This window comes from Tenrec ecaudatus, chromosome X (genome assembly GCF_050624435.1).
Source record: "Tenrec ecaudatus isolate mTenEca1 chromosome X, mTenEca1.hap1, whole genome shotgun sequence".
Taxonomy (NCBI): domain Eukaryota; kingdom Metazoa; phylum Chordata; class Mammalia; order Afrosoricida; family Tenrecidae; genus Tenrec; species Tenrec ecaudatus.
The window spans coordinates 56954064-56970108 of NC_134548.1; the positions used below are offsets into that span (position 1 = coordinate 56954064).

At 40.2% G+C, this 16045-nt stretch overlaps 1 protein-coding gene across 1 annotated transcript; it reads right to left on the reverse strand.

The window, feature by feature from the left end:
- Window positions 1-247: 247 nt before the first annotated feature.
- BMP15 (bone morphogenetic protein 15) lies at window positions 248-3077 on the reverse strand. The gene is made up of 2 exons (XM_075539505.1): window positions 2750-3077; window positions 248-1095 (listed from the first exon to the last, which is right to left on the reverse strand). Exons 1-2 carry the CDS (start codon window positions 3075-3077, stop codon window positions 248-250), a joined length of 1176 nt encoding a protein of 391 aa, XP_075395620.1.
- Window positions 3078-16045: the final 12968 nt, after the last annotated feature.

Genomic DNA, 16045 nt, shown 5'->3' on the forward strand with positions numbered 1-16045 from the left:
CAAAGGAATATTGAACCCAATTATTAAGGGCTCTGTCAGTGGTCAAAAAGTACTTATCCATGTTAGGAGATTGGTATTACAAGAGTTTTTATGCACTGAAGAGCTCAAAAATGAAGAGAGACTTAAATAACTGCATTTAAGGCAAGGAACAGAACCTGTGGATTGGGTAAAGGGACACTTGCAGTTTTAGCATCAATAATTGTTTATTTTTAACCTATTTTGGGGGGGAAACATTGACTAGCTGCTGTCACCTGCATGTGCAGGACTGGGCAATCATATCCGCATACTCCTTGTACAAGATACTCCCATTCGGCTCAATCAGAAGGATGCTCATGGGAACATACTTATAGGGGACACAGGAAGGCTGAGGGACACTCTGGTTCACCAGTTCATTGACAAGGTTCTGGATGATGGCATGATTGGGGGAACTGAGACCATAGCGTAGGACCCGAGGGCAGACTCCCTTACAGTAGTTTGGGGTATAGAGATGAGGTGCAATGATCCAGTGGTCCCAGCCCAGCTGGCGAAAACTGACTTGGAAAGTGTGGAGGGAACACTGGTTCTGTTCAGGCTCATCATAGCCCCAGGAGGAGCCAGGCCCCCCAGATGCAAGGTTGTCTGCTTGCCGGGACTTCCGCAGAAGAGGGGATTCCTTTTCCATAAACTCCTCTAGACTTTGGGGGAATACGGCCTTCTGAGCACTTTTACTGGTATCATTTAAATAGAGTAACAAGAAGGCAGTGTCCATGGATGAGGTCCCTGGCCACTGGGGCTCAAGGGTCTCACTACCTTTTTGCAACTGACACATATAAAGGAGCCGTAGGAGCCTGTGCCCTTTGTGAGTCCTCTGTTGAATGTGCTTTGTGATGTCCATCTCAGTCCAAGCTTTGTTAAGAAGGGAAGGATCGGAAGAACCTCCTCCTGAAGAAGGAACATGGTCTGTTAGACGTTTCTGGGTCCACGGCTCCACAACACAGGAGAAGTGGAAGTGAGATAGGTGGAGTTGATGGCGGTAAACCACAGTGGCTTTGATTAGTTTATAAGTCACGCGGTTTGATCGTAGAGGAAAATCCAGAGTCTGCACATGCCAGGAGCCTGAATAAGTAAAAGGAAACAAGAGAGATTAGCTTTTCACCTCCTGATCTGAATCCCCCTCACAAACCTGATCAATACAGATTGAAAACTTATGAGCCCCCAAATTAACCCGCGGTACTTATAATAACCACCATTTGTTGAGTATTTACTAAAGAACTAGATGCTTTACATATATTAGCTCTTTAATCAATAAACCCAAACCACACACACACCCAAAACAAAGCAAAACAAACAAACAAACAAAACCCTCACTGCCATCAAGTCAATGCAGATTCATAGCGAATTTATAGGACCAGATAGAAGTGTCCCTGGGAGTTTTTGTGATTGTAACTCTTTACAGGAGTAAAAAGCCCAATCTTTCTCCCACAGAGCTGCTGATGGTTTTGAACTGTTGATCTTGTTAGCAGCTCAACCTATACCCACCACGCAACCAGGGCTCCTCTATTAGTCCTCAATAGTGCTATGAAATAGATAACCCCATTTTACAAAGAAAGTGAGAGTCTGAAACCATGTTAAAGGACACACAGTCAGTGTGCTAGAGTCAGGATTTGAACCCAAGCCTGTTTCCCTTTATAAGAGAGCGGGTGGTGCAGTGGTTATGCATTATGCTGCTAACTGCAAGTTCAGCAGTTGGAAACCACCACCCACTACAGGAGAAAGAAGAGCTTTACTACCCTCCTGAAAAGGGTAACGGTCTCAGAAACTCACGCAGGCAATCGTACCCTGTCCTAGAGAGAGCCCTATACGTCAAGAGCCCACTGTTGTCCTAGCATAGTGTCTACTGCAGATGTTGAAAGTAGAATCAAGCATGACAAGGACAAAGCAAAAGATCCCCAAATATCTATGATTGTTGTCATTTACTACATGCTTCAGTTTTGGTATCTTCAAGAATTAGGTTAATTCCAACCCCCACCCCCACCCCGCCCCGAAAGTTAATGATAATAGTAGTGATCGTTAAGGGTTATAATACAATAGCAGATGCACATAGAGCCAGCCATGCAGATATGCAGATATTAACGGCTTCTGTATTTCTGAGGCCTTACGTTTCTCCAGATCAACACACTATCATTTTTGCCTTCTAGAGTAAAATAACATGCAAGAAGCCCACCATAAGAAAATGTGTGTTTCCAAAAATTCTTGTAAATGTTTCATATTTTAATTTAATTTTCTCAATAACTTTTTGAAGCCCACTCACATTTCTCCGTCAACTTTCAGCAACATAACAAACAAGTAATTTTATTTTAAAGCTACATGCCAGCCTCACTTAAGTCATCCCAGGGCCTGGGATGCATTCCTGAGGTAGGTTGCAAGGCAATCTATTCTTAAATTGGAGCCATCTCCTCCTAAACTGGCCATCCTGTGAAAACCAGCCCTGAGAAAACACTCTGTCCATTAGGAAACAAAGCCTGATTATAAACCTAAGTATGGGATTGCTGATTGCAAGGTCTGCAGTTCAAACCTGTCAGCAACTCCTTGGGAGGCCAATGAAGATCTATCTGCTCCTGTAAATATCCTACATAGCATCTCTGTGAGTCCGAATAGATTTGAGATCAGTGGGTTGGGATTTATAAAAGCATACATTCCATTTTCTCTACACTATTCTCCACTCCCCCCTCCCCCCCGCCCCGGGCTGGATGAGGGCAGGATAACTCACCTCTGAGTGGCCTTGCTACACCGGCCAAAGGTCTCACCAGCCTCACCATTGTAGCCCCAATGGTGCGGTTCTTCCGAGGGTGCCCCCACGGGTCAGCTGAACGTTGGTATAATTCCAGCATATACCGCACGGGATGTCCTAGGAAGCGTGGCTTCCTCTGCTGCTTGCTTGGGGCTTCTTCTAACAGCTCCTGAATCAGGGGTGAGGCAGGGCCCTCCTCCAGGAGAGCAATAGAAGGCTGTCCTACTCTCTCCATTTGGACTCTGTGTTCCATAAAAAACACGAGTTTCCAAAGAAGAATGGCTTTAAGGATGCTGAGGAGGACCATCTTGAAAGCCGTAGCATTCAGCAACAGGCTCCGGCCCAAGCTCGAATCCTTTTTCCTTATACAAGTAATTGCATCCTGGCTCCACAACCATGAAGGAAGGGGCAAGCCAAAAGGAAAGACAGACAGGCAGGCTGGCCCTATGTCTCTTCCTCTGGGGGGAACTTGTGGACAAGAGGAGGTCTCTTAACTTGGTCACTTTGCATTAAAACAAACAAATGCTACAGGTGGGACAGGGCATCATGCTCCACATCCCTGCTATCCAGGACCAAGACAAGATAGTATTATTCAAAGGCTGAGGTCATATACAAGGACTGGTTCACTCCAGGACCTGCTCTCTTATCCACTAAAATGAACAAAAGCAGCCTTACCTGCCCTTCTCCACAGCTTTAAAGGTAGTTTCTTAATCAGTCCTTAAAGGGCTAAGAACCTCTTTTCCCATCTCATTTTCATGGTTCTAATGTAGCATTTCCCAAGTGTGGTCTGAGAAACACTTGCAGCAGACTCTCTGGGGTGATAGTTAAAAATATGTGTCTAGACCTAAAACACTGACTCTCTGGGTAGGAGTCCTGAGATCTGGATTTTAGAATGCACTACAAAAAAAGTTCCCCTACGAACTAAAATGTGAAAAATCTGTGACTATGACTGCCTGTGCTGAAAGAAGATGCCTTACAGTCGTCCTCAATCTTAGCTACACAATGAGATCACCTGTGGAAAATTTAATGCTTACGGATGTCTGGACACCATCCCGAGATTATAATGGCTGGTTCCTACCAGGGGCATCCGATTTTTATAAGTTTCCCAAGTGATTTTAGTTTACAGCAAAGTATGAGAACCATGGCTTAAAATGTTCTGGTTCACCGATGGAAAATGCTGACATTACAAGTGGCTTCATTTGAAAAGCCTGTGGTGGAAGAACAATCTGCCAAAGCTGACTAGTAACCCATCTAGTTTGGATGGATAATGGAAGGCAGCAGTGTTGAGCCAGTTGATTAAGAGGCCTGAAGCCAAAATTATGGAGGGAAGTGCTAAGTATAGGCCTAACTCTACATAAAGAGAAGCATCTTGTTGGACTCTTGGGAAAAGATGGAGCAGGAGGTCAAAATCAAGTTCTAGGAACAAAAGAGACAGACCTAATTTATGGGAAGCCTTCACATCAAGAATATCGATGAACAGGAAACATTGCTGCAGAGCAGATATGAACGTTGGAATCAGACAGACCTGTGCTTGAATGTATGTGTCTGGCTCTTACTAGCTGTAATTTAACCTCTCTGAGGAAAATTTTACTTCTCTAAGCCTCAGTCTCCTCACCTGTAAAATGTAGATAACACATTTCACCTCTCTGGGTTGTTTGGAGGACGAAAGGAAACAATCTATGTTACTTGTGCAAATCCTAATTAAAAACATAATATATGGTTACAAGCTCAAACCTATTTGTTTCCTTTCCTATGTTTTCTTTTCCTAATAGAACCATAGGTTATGGTATAGGTTTAGGGATATTCTAGATTTGGACTCAAATTCAAGCTCAACAACTTATTAACTTGGTGTGACATTAAGCAAGGTTTCTCCCAACCTCAATTTCTTCTTCAGAGATTTGTCATAGTTTGGCGGTCCTACCAGTCTCTATCCAACCAAGAAGCCTGGTCTTTTTTAATGATTTTGAATTTTGTTCTATATTTTTCCTACTTTTTTCCAGGAAATCATATTGTGATCCTTTACAGAGAACATGGTAGCAGGCACCATGTAATTCTGATCTCAGATTTATGGAGTCTAGGTTTCTGGTAGTTCTTTAGCCCATTTCAATAATATTTCTATACATCTTTGATATTTTTCACTTTGCATTGCTTTGGATTGGGAGAAACCAAGAGCTGCAACTTGGATGTCTGCTCACAAGCTCTTAAGACCATTTTCTAATCACCAATGAAAACTGTTGAACACGGTGGACTATAGCTAGCCAATTGATCTTTGTGTTCCCTGAGACTATAGTCCAGAGCTCCCAACAACCCCTTCTATCACAGTATTTGGTTATGATTTACCTATACTGAATCTGATAAACAGAAAATCTTACAAGACAAAAACAACAGCACTGACAAAATGAAGCAGAGATAAACCTCGATAAAAAAGAAAAGAGAAAATACTAAAAACCAAAACAACTTTTAAGTGAGTCACAAGGGAGATGAAATGATAAGGTGCTACATTTTAACCTAATTACATCTGCCATAATTGCTGTTACAATGCTCTGTCTGCTCACGAGGCTGTTCATGTTTCTGATCAGAGGGTATTCATTGTGGAAACGCTGTAAATGGATATTGGGCTTCCCCTGTCACCCACAGCCTTCTGCAAACTGGGTTAAAAATCTTTACATGCCTTAATACTAGTGCTCTCATACACATTTTTTCCTGTTGGGACAAGAGTTTCGCTCAGCATAGTATCCTTCAGATTTATCCATTTTATGAGGTATTGCATAGACTCATCATCATTCTGTAGTGTTACATTATTCAATTGTGTCTATGTACCATAGTTTATCTTTCTGTTCATCTATTGATGAACATTTAGGTTATTTTGACCTTTTGTTATTGTGAATAATAATGCTGTGATGAACATGGGTGTACATACATCTATTCCTGCTATAATTCTTAGGGTTATTCGTAACAATAGAATTGCTGGAGTCTATGATATGTCTAGTTCCAAGTTTTAAGGAAGCACCATATTATTTTTTATAGTTTTGTACTATTTCACAATCCCACCAGTAATATGAGAGTACTAGTCTCCCCACCCCCTCACCACCATTTGCTGTTTTTCGAACCATGCTATTAATGGCTGGAGTGAGCTGAGATTTCACTGTTGTATTGGTTTGTGTCTCTTTAAAGACTTCTGAGATGCAAACCACGGCACAATGCATTGGGGAAATCTCCTGCACAAAACTTCTTGAGAGTATTGCAAAGCAAGGGTGTTACTAGGAGGACTAAGGTGCCCCTGATCCAATTATGGTATTTCAATGGCCCCATAGGCATGTGAAAGTTGGACAGTGAATAAGGAAGAGCTAAGAAGAAGTGGAGTATTTGAATTATAGTGCTAATGAAGAATATTGAAAGTACCAGGGACTGCCAATCTTTCTCAGCTGTATGGCCAGCGTGCTCCTCAGAGGCAAGGATGGAGACTCATTGTCTCTTGTATTCTGGACGTGTCAGGAGAAACTAGTCAGGACATCACACTTGGTAAAGTGCAGAACAGTGACAGAGAGGAAGACCCTTAAGAAGATGGATTGACAAATTGGCTGTGACAATGAGCTCAAGCAGAACAATTGTGAAGACGATGCAAGACAGGCCAGTGTCTCTGTCTGGTGTGCACGGGATCACTAGGTGCTGGAGCCAACTTAATGGCACCTCACAACACCGCCTCATATCACAGCACTTCTTCTGTCTCTTGGCCACCTATTTGGTGAAGATTACGCTCCCTTCATGAAGTGAAACTAGTAGTCTTGCCTCCTTCTCTGTATCCTGCAATTATGTGAGCAGAAGCGGTGTCAGCTTCTCCCTGATGTTTGGAAGAATTTGCCAGTCAAGTCATGTGCACTAGGACTGTTTGTGTTGTTGTTGGAGTTTTCGTATGGCCTATTCAATTTCTTCTTTTTTTCATGGGCTTATTCAAAATTTCAACCGCAGTTTGTTAGCTTAGCTATGCATGTGTTTCTAGAAATTTGATCATTAATTCTAGGCTTAAAATTTGTTTACTCTCATTTAATATTCTGTTCTCCTTTTTTACTTTTTTGTTCCCTTTTTTCCCTTAAGGTGAACATTTATAAAACAGATCAGTTTTACATTCAACCATTCATACATCTTGTTTCAGCTTCCTCATTGCAATCTCCTCTCTATCTATTCTTCCTGTTCCCAGTCCTCTTTTTGTCCTAACCCTTTGGGAAGTGGGAAAATGCATCAGTGAAGATATAGGGTAGGTTTGAACATGTCACACTGGCACAGGTTGACCTGAAGTTTAAATAATTGTGTGAATTCTGAGTCAATGCGAATGACTTAGCCCCAGGGCACTAGGGTGATAGGGTCAGATGGACTGAACAGGAGGGAGGTATGTGAAGTGCAAAGCTTGTTACTAGTGCCCTTTTGACCTAGCTTGGATGGCTAGGCTGAGTTGAACAGAAGCAGACTGGATGAGGAGAAAGATATTTGACCCTCTGAGATTTTATACATTGCTGCAGGCTTGATAAATGACCCGCTGTATATTGAGCTATGATTATAAATGTAGATACTCAAAGTTCCAACTGGACACGCTTGTCTTCCTGCAGTTCTGAGTTCTTAGTGATGGGCAATTTAGAAATTGGTTGTCTAAAATAAGACGACAACGGTATGAAGGTGGCTATCTTACAAGTGTTCGTGTATGTGCTCAGACTCAAAATGAGTAAGACAAGGTATGATCCCCAATGAATAATTTCTTTTCTTGATAGGTCTGGGGAAAAGATGCTGGGGGAAGATGCCGATACAATTATATGACTCAGGATTATAAATGACTGTTAACAGCGTTAACTATGAATGTAAAAATCATAATTTTAGAAAATATAACTGAAAGGGAGGGGACATTAATTCTGCATGAATGAAAGAGAGAATAACTAGAAGAGCCAGAGTAATACAATGAAATCACTTATGGCTTTTCTATTTGTCTATAACTTCCACCAAATGATTGTGCGAACTACGAAAATAAGGCTCTAACAGAAGGATTGGTCAGTTTTCCCATTCTGAGTATAAGAGAAGAATCTCAGGAGCAGGGACAGAGAAAATCCCGAAGCCATCAGGAAAGAAAAAGTCATCAGTGGAACACACAGGTGATCCCTGTTTGAAGTGAAAGACAGCAGAGGCACCAGTGCAGAGGAGCTTCACCTCTGAGACCATGGAGCAGTGAGGCAGAGTAGTAATGGGATTCCTGGACCACAGAGGCCAAGGAATCATCTAATTGAGAGCCTGAGGACCAGAGAGAAATGTGGCTGTTGACTGGTAACAAAAGTTCCTCTCTGCAAAGACTGTATCTTAATGGGTATAACCTGTTAACCCTAACAAATTCCCATAATTGAGAATATTGTGTATGAGTTGTCTGGGCACTGTCATGAATTGTTGAACCCAGCAGAGAAGTTAAGTGTCATGAAGTTAACAATGTCAGAATAGGGTCAAAAAGGGATGGAGGGTGGAAATATGCCTGACCTCTGCCTTATATCATTTGGCTTTGTGCTAGTGTGGAGTTGGATTTTTCTTTTCCTTACCAAAGCTGGGGGTAATCAGATACGGTCTCTAAGCCATCTCCTCACCTCTGAACTTTGTTGCTGAGTAGATGCTGCCCTGTTGATGTTAAATGGTTGATTATTCTTCCACACAAATGAGTTCAATTTCAGACCTGAGTAGTAATTAAGGGCCACGGTCTCATTGATCCCACCTGCCTTTTTAGGACTAGTAAGCTTGTTCACTTGACATTCTGAGTTTTGTTGAACACTTTTTCAGAGGAGTTGGTACTTGTAGCCAGGTAACATAGAGTTCTAGTTTCAGAGTTGTGGAGACTGAAGTTTGTATGATCCATTGCTTATTGCTTCATTGGACTAAACATTTCCACGTGCCTTTTAATTTTCCACATTCTTATGTCCTTTGGATCGGGAGAGACTAATGGTTGCACATTAGATGGATACTCGTGAGCTTTTAAGAGCTTGCTTGCTACTCATCCAACAAGAATATAGAATATTGTCTTTGTGAATTATGTTATACCAATTGACCTTGGTGTTGTCCTGGTCCTCTAGGCCCAGTGACTCATGCCCTCGAGGAATTTGGTTATGCATGAGAAGTACTCATAACTATACCTCCTGTGCATCCCACCATATTTGTAGATATATTCGCAGCAATGAAAAATACACATATATAAATATCCTCTGACAAATCTATGTTAATTTGTGGGTTTATTTCAACTATCCAACTTATACCTGCTGAGTTTGCATGTCTAAGCATCCACTCGCAGGTCACTACTGATGCAGGATTGTATATAACAGTATTTGCCCCTGCTGCCTTCAGCACTTGGAAATATTCCAATGTCATGCCCTGCCTCTATTAATTTTCACCAACCTCCCTCTTCTATATTGTCTTCCCCTTCACCTGTCTACCCTCAGTCTGTGGCTTCCTCTACCTCCCTTACCTTCTCAACTCTGGTAATGAAGTATGCTCATTTTATGTGAAAAGGTTTTCTTGACTTCTTATAATGATCTCAAACAGTATTTTTACTTGGCTGACTAATTTTGCTAAGCATACATTAAAGTTATTTCATGTTGTGAGGTGTTTCACAGATTCATCTTTGTTCTTTAACATTGTGTAAAAACCTACCGTGTGTATGTACCAAAGTTTATCCATTCTTCCACTGTTGGGCATTCTGATGGTTTCTATATTATTGCTATTGAGAGTAGTGCTACAATTAACATGAATGTGCTTGTATTTATTGGTATTATAGATCTTATTTCCTGAGATATATACCAAGCACGGGAATTTCTGAATCATATTTATTTTCCTAACTTTGAGGAAGCACCATTCAACTTTGCATAGTTGTTGTAACATTTTACAGTCCCATCAGCAATGTAGGTGAATTCCAATCACTCCACAACCTTGCCAGCATTATTTGTTGTTGTTTTTATTTTGTCATTGGTGAATAACAAGATATCCCATTGTTGTTCTTTTGATTTGCATCTCTCAGGTGGCTAAAGATCGCAAGCATTGATTCATTTGTTTTTGGCCATCTGTGCAAGGGCAGTGAGTTATTTAATTTGTTCCTCTAGCCAAAGTCTCTAACTCCCAGCAAACAACCTTTTACAGCACTGGTCTAGTGAGATGGGAGAAGATACTGATAGGATTCACCTGTGAGTAATTGTAAACCAGATTCCCTGAAATGCCATCCTGCTGCACATAAAACAAGGCCTCTGTGAATTAGGAGGATGGATCTTATTATCAGCAAGAGCCAAGAGTGGAGTGCATCCTCTAGACTAAAGATACCTGTACAGGGAACCTCTTGGATCCAGAAGACAGCTATAAAAACAGGCGCAGCATCAGAACCAGGAGCCAGAGCATGGAACATGGTTGTGAACTTCACAGCCCATGAAGCAAGTAAGGCACAGTGCTTTTGTGAAGTAAGGTGCCTCTGGCCACTTAATTCAGGGAACTGGGTTTGCTGGTTCACAGAGCTTGAGCTGAATGCTTTCAGATTAAGGCATACAGTGGAGTGGTATGCCCCTTGGGTATTGTTGTTGATGCTAAGTGCCATCCAGTTGGTTACAACCCATAGTGACCCTACACACAACAGAACAAAACTGCACCGTCCTTATAATTGTTCCTATGCATACGGTTTCAGTCATTGTGTCAATCTATCTAATTGAGAGCTATCCTCTTTTTGCTGTCCTCCGAGGACTGGTGTTCCTGACAATATGACCCAAGTATATGAGACAAAGCCTTACCATCCTTTCTTCTAAGGAGCACTCTGGCTGTATTTCTTCCAAGAAAGAGAGGTTTGTCCTTTTATAATCCATGGTACATTCAATAATCTTGGCCAGCATCACAATTTGAATGCATTGATCTCTTCTTTAGTCTTCTTTAATCAATGTCTCAATAGAGAAACCATGGCTTGGGTCCAGGTGCACTTTAGGCCTCAAGGAAACATCTTTGTTTTCAGTATTCCAAAGAGGTGTTGTGGAGCAGAATTACCAGTACAATACATCATTTGATCTCTTGACTGTGGCTTCCATGAGCATTGATTATGGAGAAAAGCAAGACAAAAATCCTTGACAACTTCAATCTTTTCTCCATTTACCATGATGTTACCTCTCGGTCCAGTTAGGAGGATTTTAGTTTTCTTTACATCGAGTCCTAATCTATACTGATGGCTGAAGTCCTTGATCTTCACCAGCAAGTGCTTCAAGTCCTTCTCATTTTCAACAAGCAAGATTGTTCATCTTGCCAAGTTTGTTAACAAGATTTCTTCTGATCCTGATGTCACATTCTTTATATAATCTAGCTTCTCTGATGATTTTCTCAGTATGCAGATTGAGTAAATATGGCGAGAGGATACAGCCCTGGGGCACACTTTCTCTGAGGTTAAACAATGCAGTGTTCCATTGTTCTGTTTACACAAGTGCCTCTTGAACCATGTACAAGTTGCACATGAGCACAATGAAATCTTCCAGAATTCCTTGTTATTCTGTCTGGAATCTCTCTGGTATTGTCTGCTTTTAGCCATGATCATATGATCTCATCAATGATAGTCCTTATTCCATATGCTCTTCAGAATCCAACCTGAACCTCTGGAAGTTCCTTGTCAATGAACTGCTGCAACCATTGTTGGATGATCTTCAGCAAAAATTTAAATATAAATTGCATGTTCTATCATTTCAGAATTCTGTTGGGTCACTTTTCTTTGGAATGGCTACAGATATGGATCTCTTCCAGTCATTAGCCAAGTATCTGTCTTCCAAAATGCCTGGCATAGACCAGTGACTGCTTCCAGTGTTCCATCAGCCTGTTGAAACATTTCAATAGGTTTCCATAAATTCCTAGAGCTTTGCTTTTGGTTAATGATTTAAGTGCAGCTTCAACTACTTCATTAAGCACCACTGGTTCTTGCTCATATGCTACCTCCTGAAATGGTGAAATGTCCACTAGTTCTTTATGGTACAGTGACTATGTATATTCTTTCCAGGCTTCTTGCATTGTTCAATATTTTGCCCATCAGATCTTTATTTCAACTTGTGGCTTGAATTATTTCTTGGGCCCCTCAGGTTGGAAGGCACTTGATATTGTTGATGTGAATGTAGTAGAGCCTGGGGGTGTGGATCCTTTGGAGTTTTCATTTGTTGATGGGGCACAGCTAAAAGCAAAAGGAAGCAGCTACAAGAATCTCATAATCAGAAATCTAAATGTATGGATCTAAGAAAATTGGAAGTTCCTAAAAATGAAATGGAATACATAAAGATGAGATGAAATGGTCTTGACCCTTTTGAATCAGAAAATCAAATGGTTTACTAGGCTGGACACGGTACAAAAGGAACTGCATTCCATTCATAGTCACAAAGGATATTTCGTAATCAATTTTGAAATTCCAATGCAGTCTGTGATAGGATATTAATCTGCCTTCAAAGAAATCCAATAAATACAACGATTTAAATTAATACACCACACACAAAAGCTAATGATGAAATTGAAGAATTCTACCAACGATCTCAATCTGAAATTGATCAAATAAGAAATCAAGATGCATTGATTATTACTGGCGATTGGAAGGCAAAAGTTGGAAACAGTGGAAGGGATAGTTGGAAACCATGGTCTTGGTAATAGAAATGAAAGTGGAGATCACATGACAGAATTTTGAAAGACCAACATCTTCATAGCCAACACCCCTTTTCAACAACACAAAGGGCAACCACATACATCGACTTCTCCTGATGAAATACACAGAAATAAAACTGATTACATCTGTAGGAAGAGACTATGGAGAAACTCAATATTAGCAGCTAAAACTAGGCCAGGGACTGACTGCTGAAGTAACCATCAATTGCTCACATGTTAAGTTTCGCTTGAAGATGAATAAAATTAAAATAAGTTCACAGGAGCCAAGATTCAACCTTGAGTGTATCCCACTTAAATTTTGAGGGTATTTCAAGAACAGCTTTGCTGCATTTAACATTAATAACAGAAGACCTGATGAGCTGCAGGAGGCCATCAAGAATATTATTTATGAAGAAATCAAAAAGTCATGAAAAAGACAGGAACGAAAGAAAAGATCCAAGTGGATGTTAGAAGAAACTCTGAAACTGGATCTTAATTTTTGAGTAGTTAAAGCTAATGGGAGAAATAATAAAGTCAAAGAGCTGAAGAGAGAATTTCAAAAGAAGACAAAGTAAATATAATGAAATGTGCAAAGATCTAAAGTTAGAAAACCAAAAAGGAAGGACACATTCAGTATATCTTAAACTGACAGAAATCAAGAAAAACTTCAAGCTATGAATCAAAATATTGAAAGAGAATATAGGTAAAATATTGAATGATGAAAGAATGATCAAAAGAAGATGGAACAAATACAGAGTCACTGCGCACACACAAACACACACACACAAACACACACACACAAACACACACACACAAACACAAACACACACACTAACACACACACACTAACACACACACACACAAACACACACACAAACACACACACAAACACACACACAAACACACACACACAAACAAACACAAACACACACACAAACACACACACACTAACACACAAACAAACACACACACACAAACACACACACACACACCTGATGGTGTAGTGGTTATATATTGAGCTGCAATCCACAAGATGGGCAGCTTGAAGCCACCAGTTGCTGTGCAGGAGGGAGACAGAGCTTTTTAATCTTGTAGAGTTAAAGTCTCAGACACCCACAGGGGCATTTCCACCCTGGGTTAAAGGGTTGCTATAAATTGGCATTGACTCAAGGGTAGTGTTTTTTGCTGTTGTTGTTTGGCACCAAAAAGAACTAAACAATTTCAGGAGGTAGAATATAAGCAAGAACCAGTGGTCTGAAAGAAATTGATGGAATACCAAATGAAATATTCCAACAGGGTGATAAAGCACTAAAACCACTCACTTGTCTATGCCAGGCAATTTGGAAGATAGCTACTTGGCCAACTGATAGGAATAGATCCATAGTTGTACTCTTGTCAAAGAAAAGTGATCCAACAAAATTGTAGAATAACATAATTGATATCACATGCAAGTACATTTTTGCTGAAGATCATCCAACAATGGTTGCATCACTACATTGGAAACTGCCAGAGGTTCAGGGCAGATACAGAAGAGCATGTGGAACAAGGAATATCATTGCTGATGTCAGATGAACCTTGGCTTAATGCAGGGAACACCAGAAAGGTGTTTATTTATGCTTTATTAACTATATCAAGGCATTCAACGGCATGTGTCATAACAAACCATGGATAACCTTGAGAAGAATGGGAATTCTAGAAGACTTAATTGTGTTCGTGTGGAAATGGACCAAGGAGAGGCATAGTTTAAAAGCAGGGAAGGTGTGTATAAGGCAGGTTTGTATCCTCTCATCATACTTATTTAATCTGTATGCTGAACATAATGGAGATCTTGGATTATGTTAAGAAGAAACTGGAAGGCTACTTACTAACCTGCGATATGCAGATAACACAACCTTGCTTGCTAAAACTGAGGACTCGAGGCACTTGTTGATGAAGATCAAGGACTGCAGCCATCAGTTATGGATTCTAACTCAACGTAAAAAAGACCCAAATCCTCTCAACTGGACAAATAGATTTTGGAGAAAAGATTGAATTGTCAAGGACTTTTGGTTTGCTTGGATCCACACTCAGTGCCCTTGGAAGCAACGGACAAGAGATCAAAGGACATGTATTGGGCAAACCTGCGGCACAAGATCTCTTTAATGTGTTGAAAAGCAGAAAGGTTACTTTAAGGACCCAACCGGAACCATGGCATTTTCACTTGCCTCGTATGCATGTGGAAGTTGGACCTTAAGGAAGACTGTAGAAGAATCGATGCATTTGAATGCTGGTGAAAAATAATGAAAGTACCATGGACTGTTAAAATGAGAAACCAATCTGTCTTGGAAAGTACGTCTGCAGCGCTCCTTAGAGACAATGATGGCGAAACTTTGTCTTACATGCTTTAGACTTGTCAGGAGAGACCAGTCCCTGTAGAGAGATTGATGATCCTTGGTAAGATAGAGGAGGCGGTGGACATAGAGGAAGGTCCTCAACAAGGTGGATTGATGCAGTGGCTGCAACAATGCGATCAAGTATAGGAACAACTGTGAAGATGGTGTAAGACTGAACAATGTTTTGCTCTTTACATAGTGTTCCTATGGGTCAGAACTAACTCGATGACACCTAAATCCAACCCCATGGGCTAATGCCACTACCACCACCAAACAATAGCATCTGTTTGGGTTGACTTCTGTTTTGTGATTTCATGTATGTTAATCTCAAGTTGTTGTCTGTTGGTATTGGTTTTATGTCCAAACAACTCATATTTGTATTTTTGTAAATGTGGTCTTGTTTTTAGAAATTCCTTTAATTTCTGGTTGTCTGGAAATGTCCTAATTTCACCATTTTATTTGAGGGACAGTTTTGCTGAGCATTTGATTTTGGTTGGCAATTTTTTTGTTTATATATGTCATCCCATTGCCTTCTTTGTTGCATTATTTCTTTTGAAAACTTGGGGCCTAGTCTCCTTGGTTCCCTTTGCAGTTAACTTTTCCATTTTTTGAGAGGAAAGTTGATAAAGGTATATCATGGTGATTTTTTGAGGGGGAATCTATTTTTTTTAGTTTTGTGCACCTTCTTGAATGCATATCTTCTCATCCTTCATGATGGTAGGGAAATTTTCATCCTAACACTCTGTGATAATTTCTATCTTTCTTTAAGAGGTTACTTTCTGTCCTTTAATTCCTATCACACATTAGTAAATCTTCTTGATGTGTCCCACATAAATATTTAGTTCTCTTTTTTTAACTGTTCCTATAGCAGATTAGTTTTGAATAACTTGACTTCACTATCTCTATTTGGGCCTTCCATTGATTCAATTTTACTCTTCAACTGTGTTATCTATTTCTGTATTCTTAATATTAATCTTCTGAATTTCCATTTGCTGTTTTCATATGGTCTGTAAATTTTCATTTGATTTGTCAGTTTGTTATTATAGTGTTTTTAAAAATTCTTCTAAATTTTTTTTTCTGTTGTCTTTGATTTCATTTATAATTTTCTCAATTGTTCTCTCAATCTGTTGAAAACACCCAAGTAATATTCCTCTTCTTCCTGACCATCTTTCAGCTCTCTATATTTGGTTCTCTGTATGGTTCCCTACAATTTCTGAGAGCCAATCTGTGTGCTTTCTTTTTTTTTTTTTTC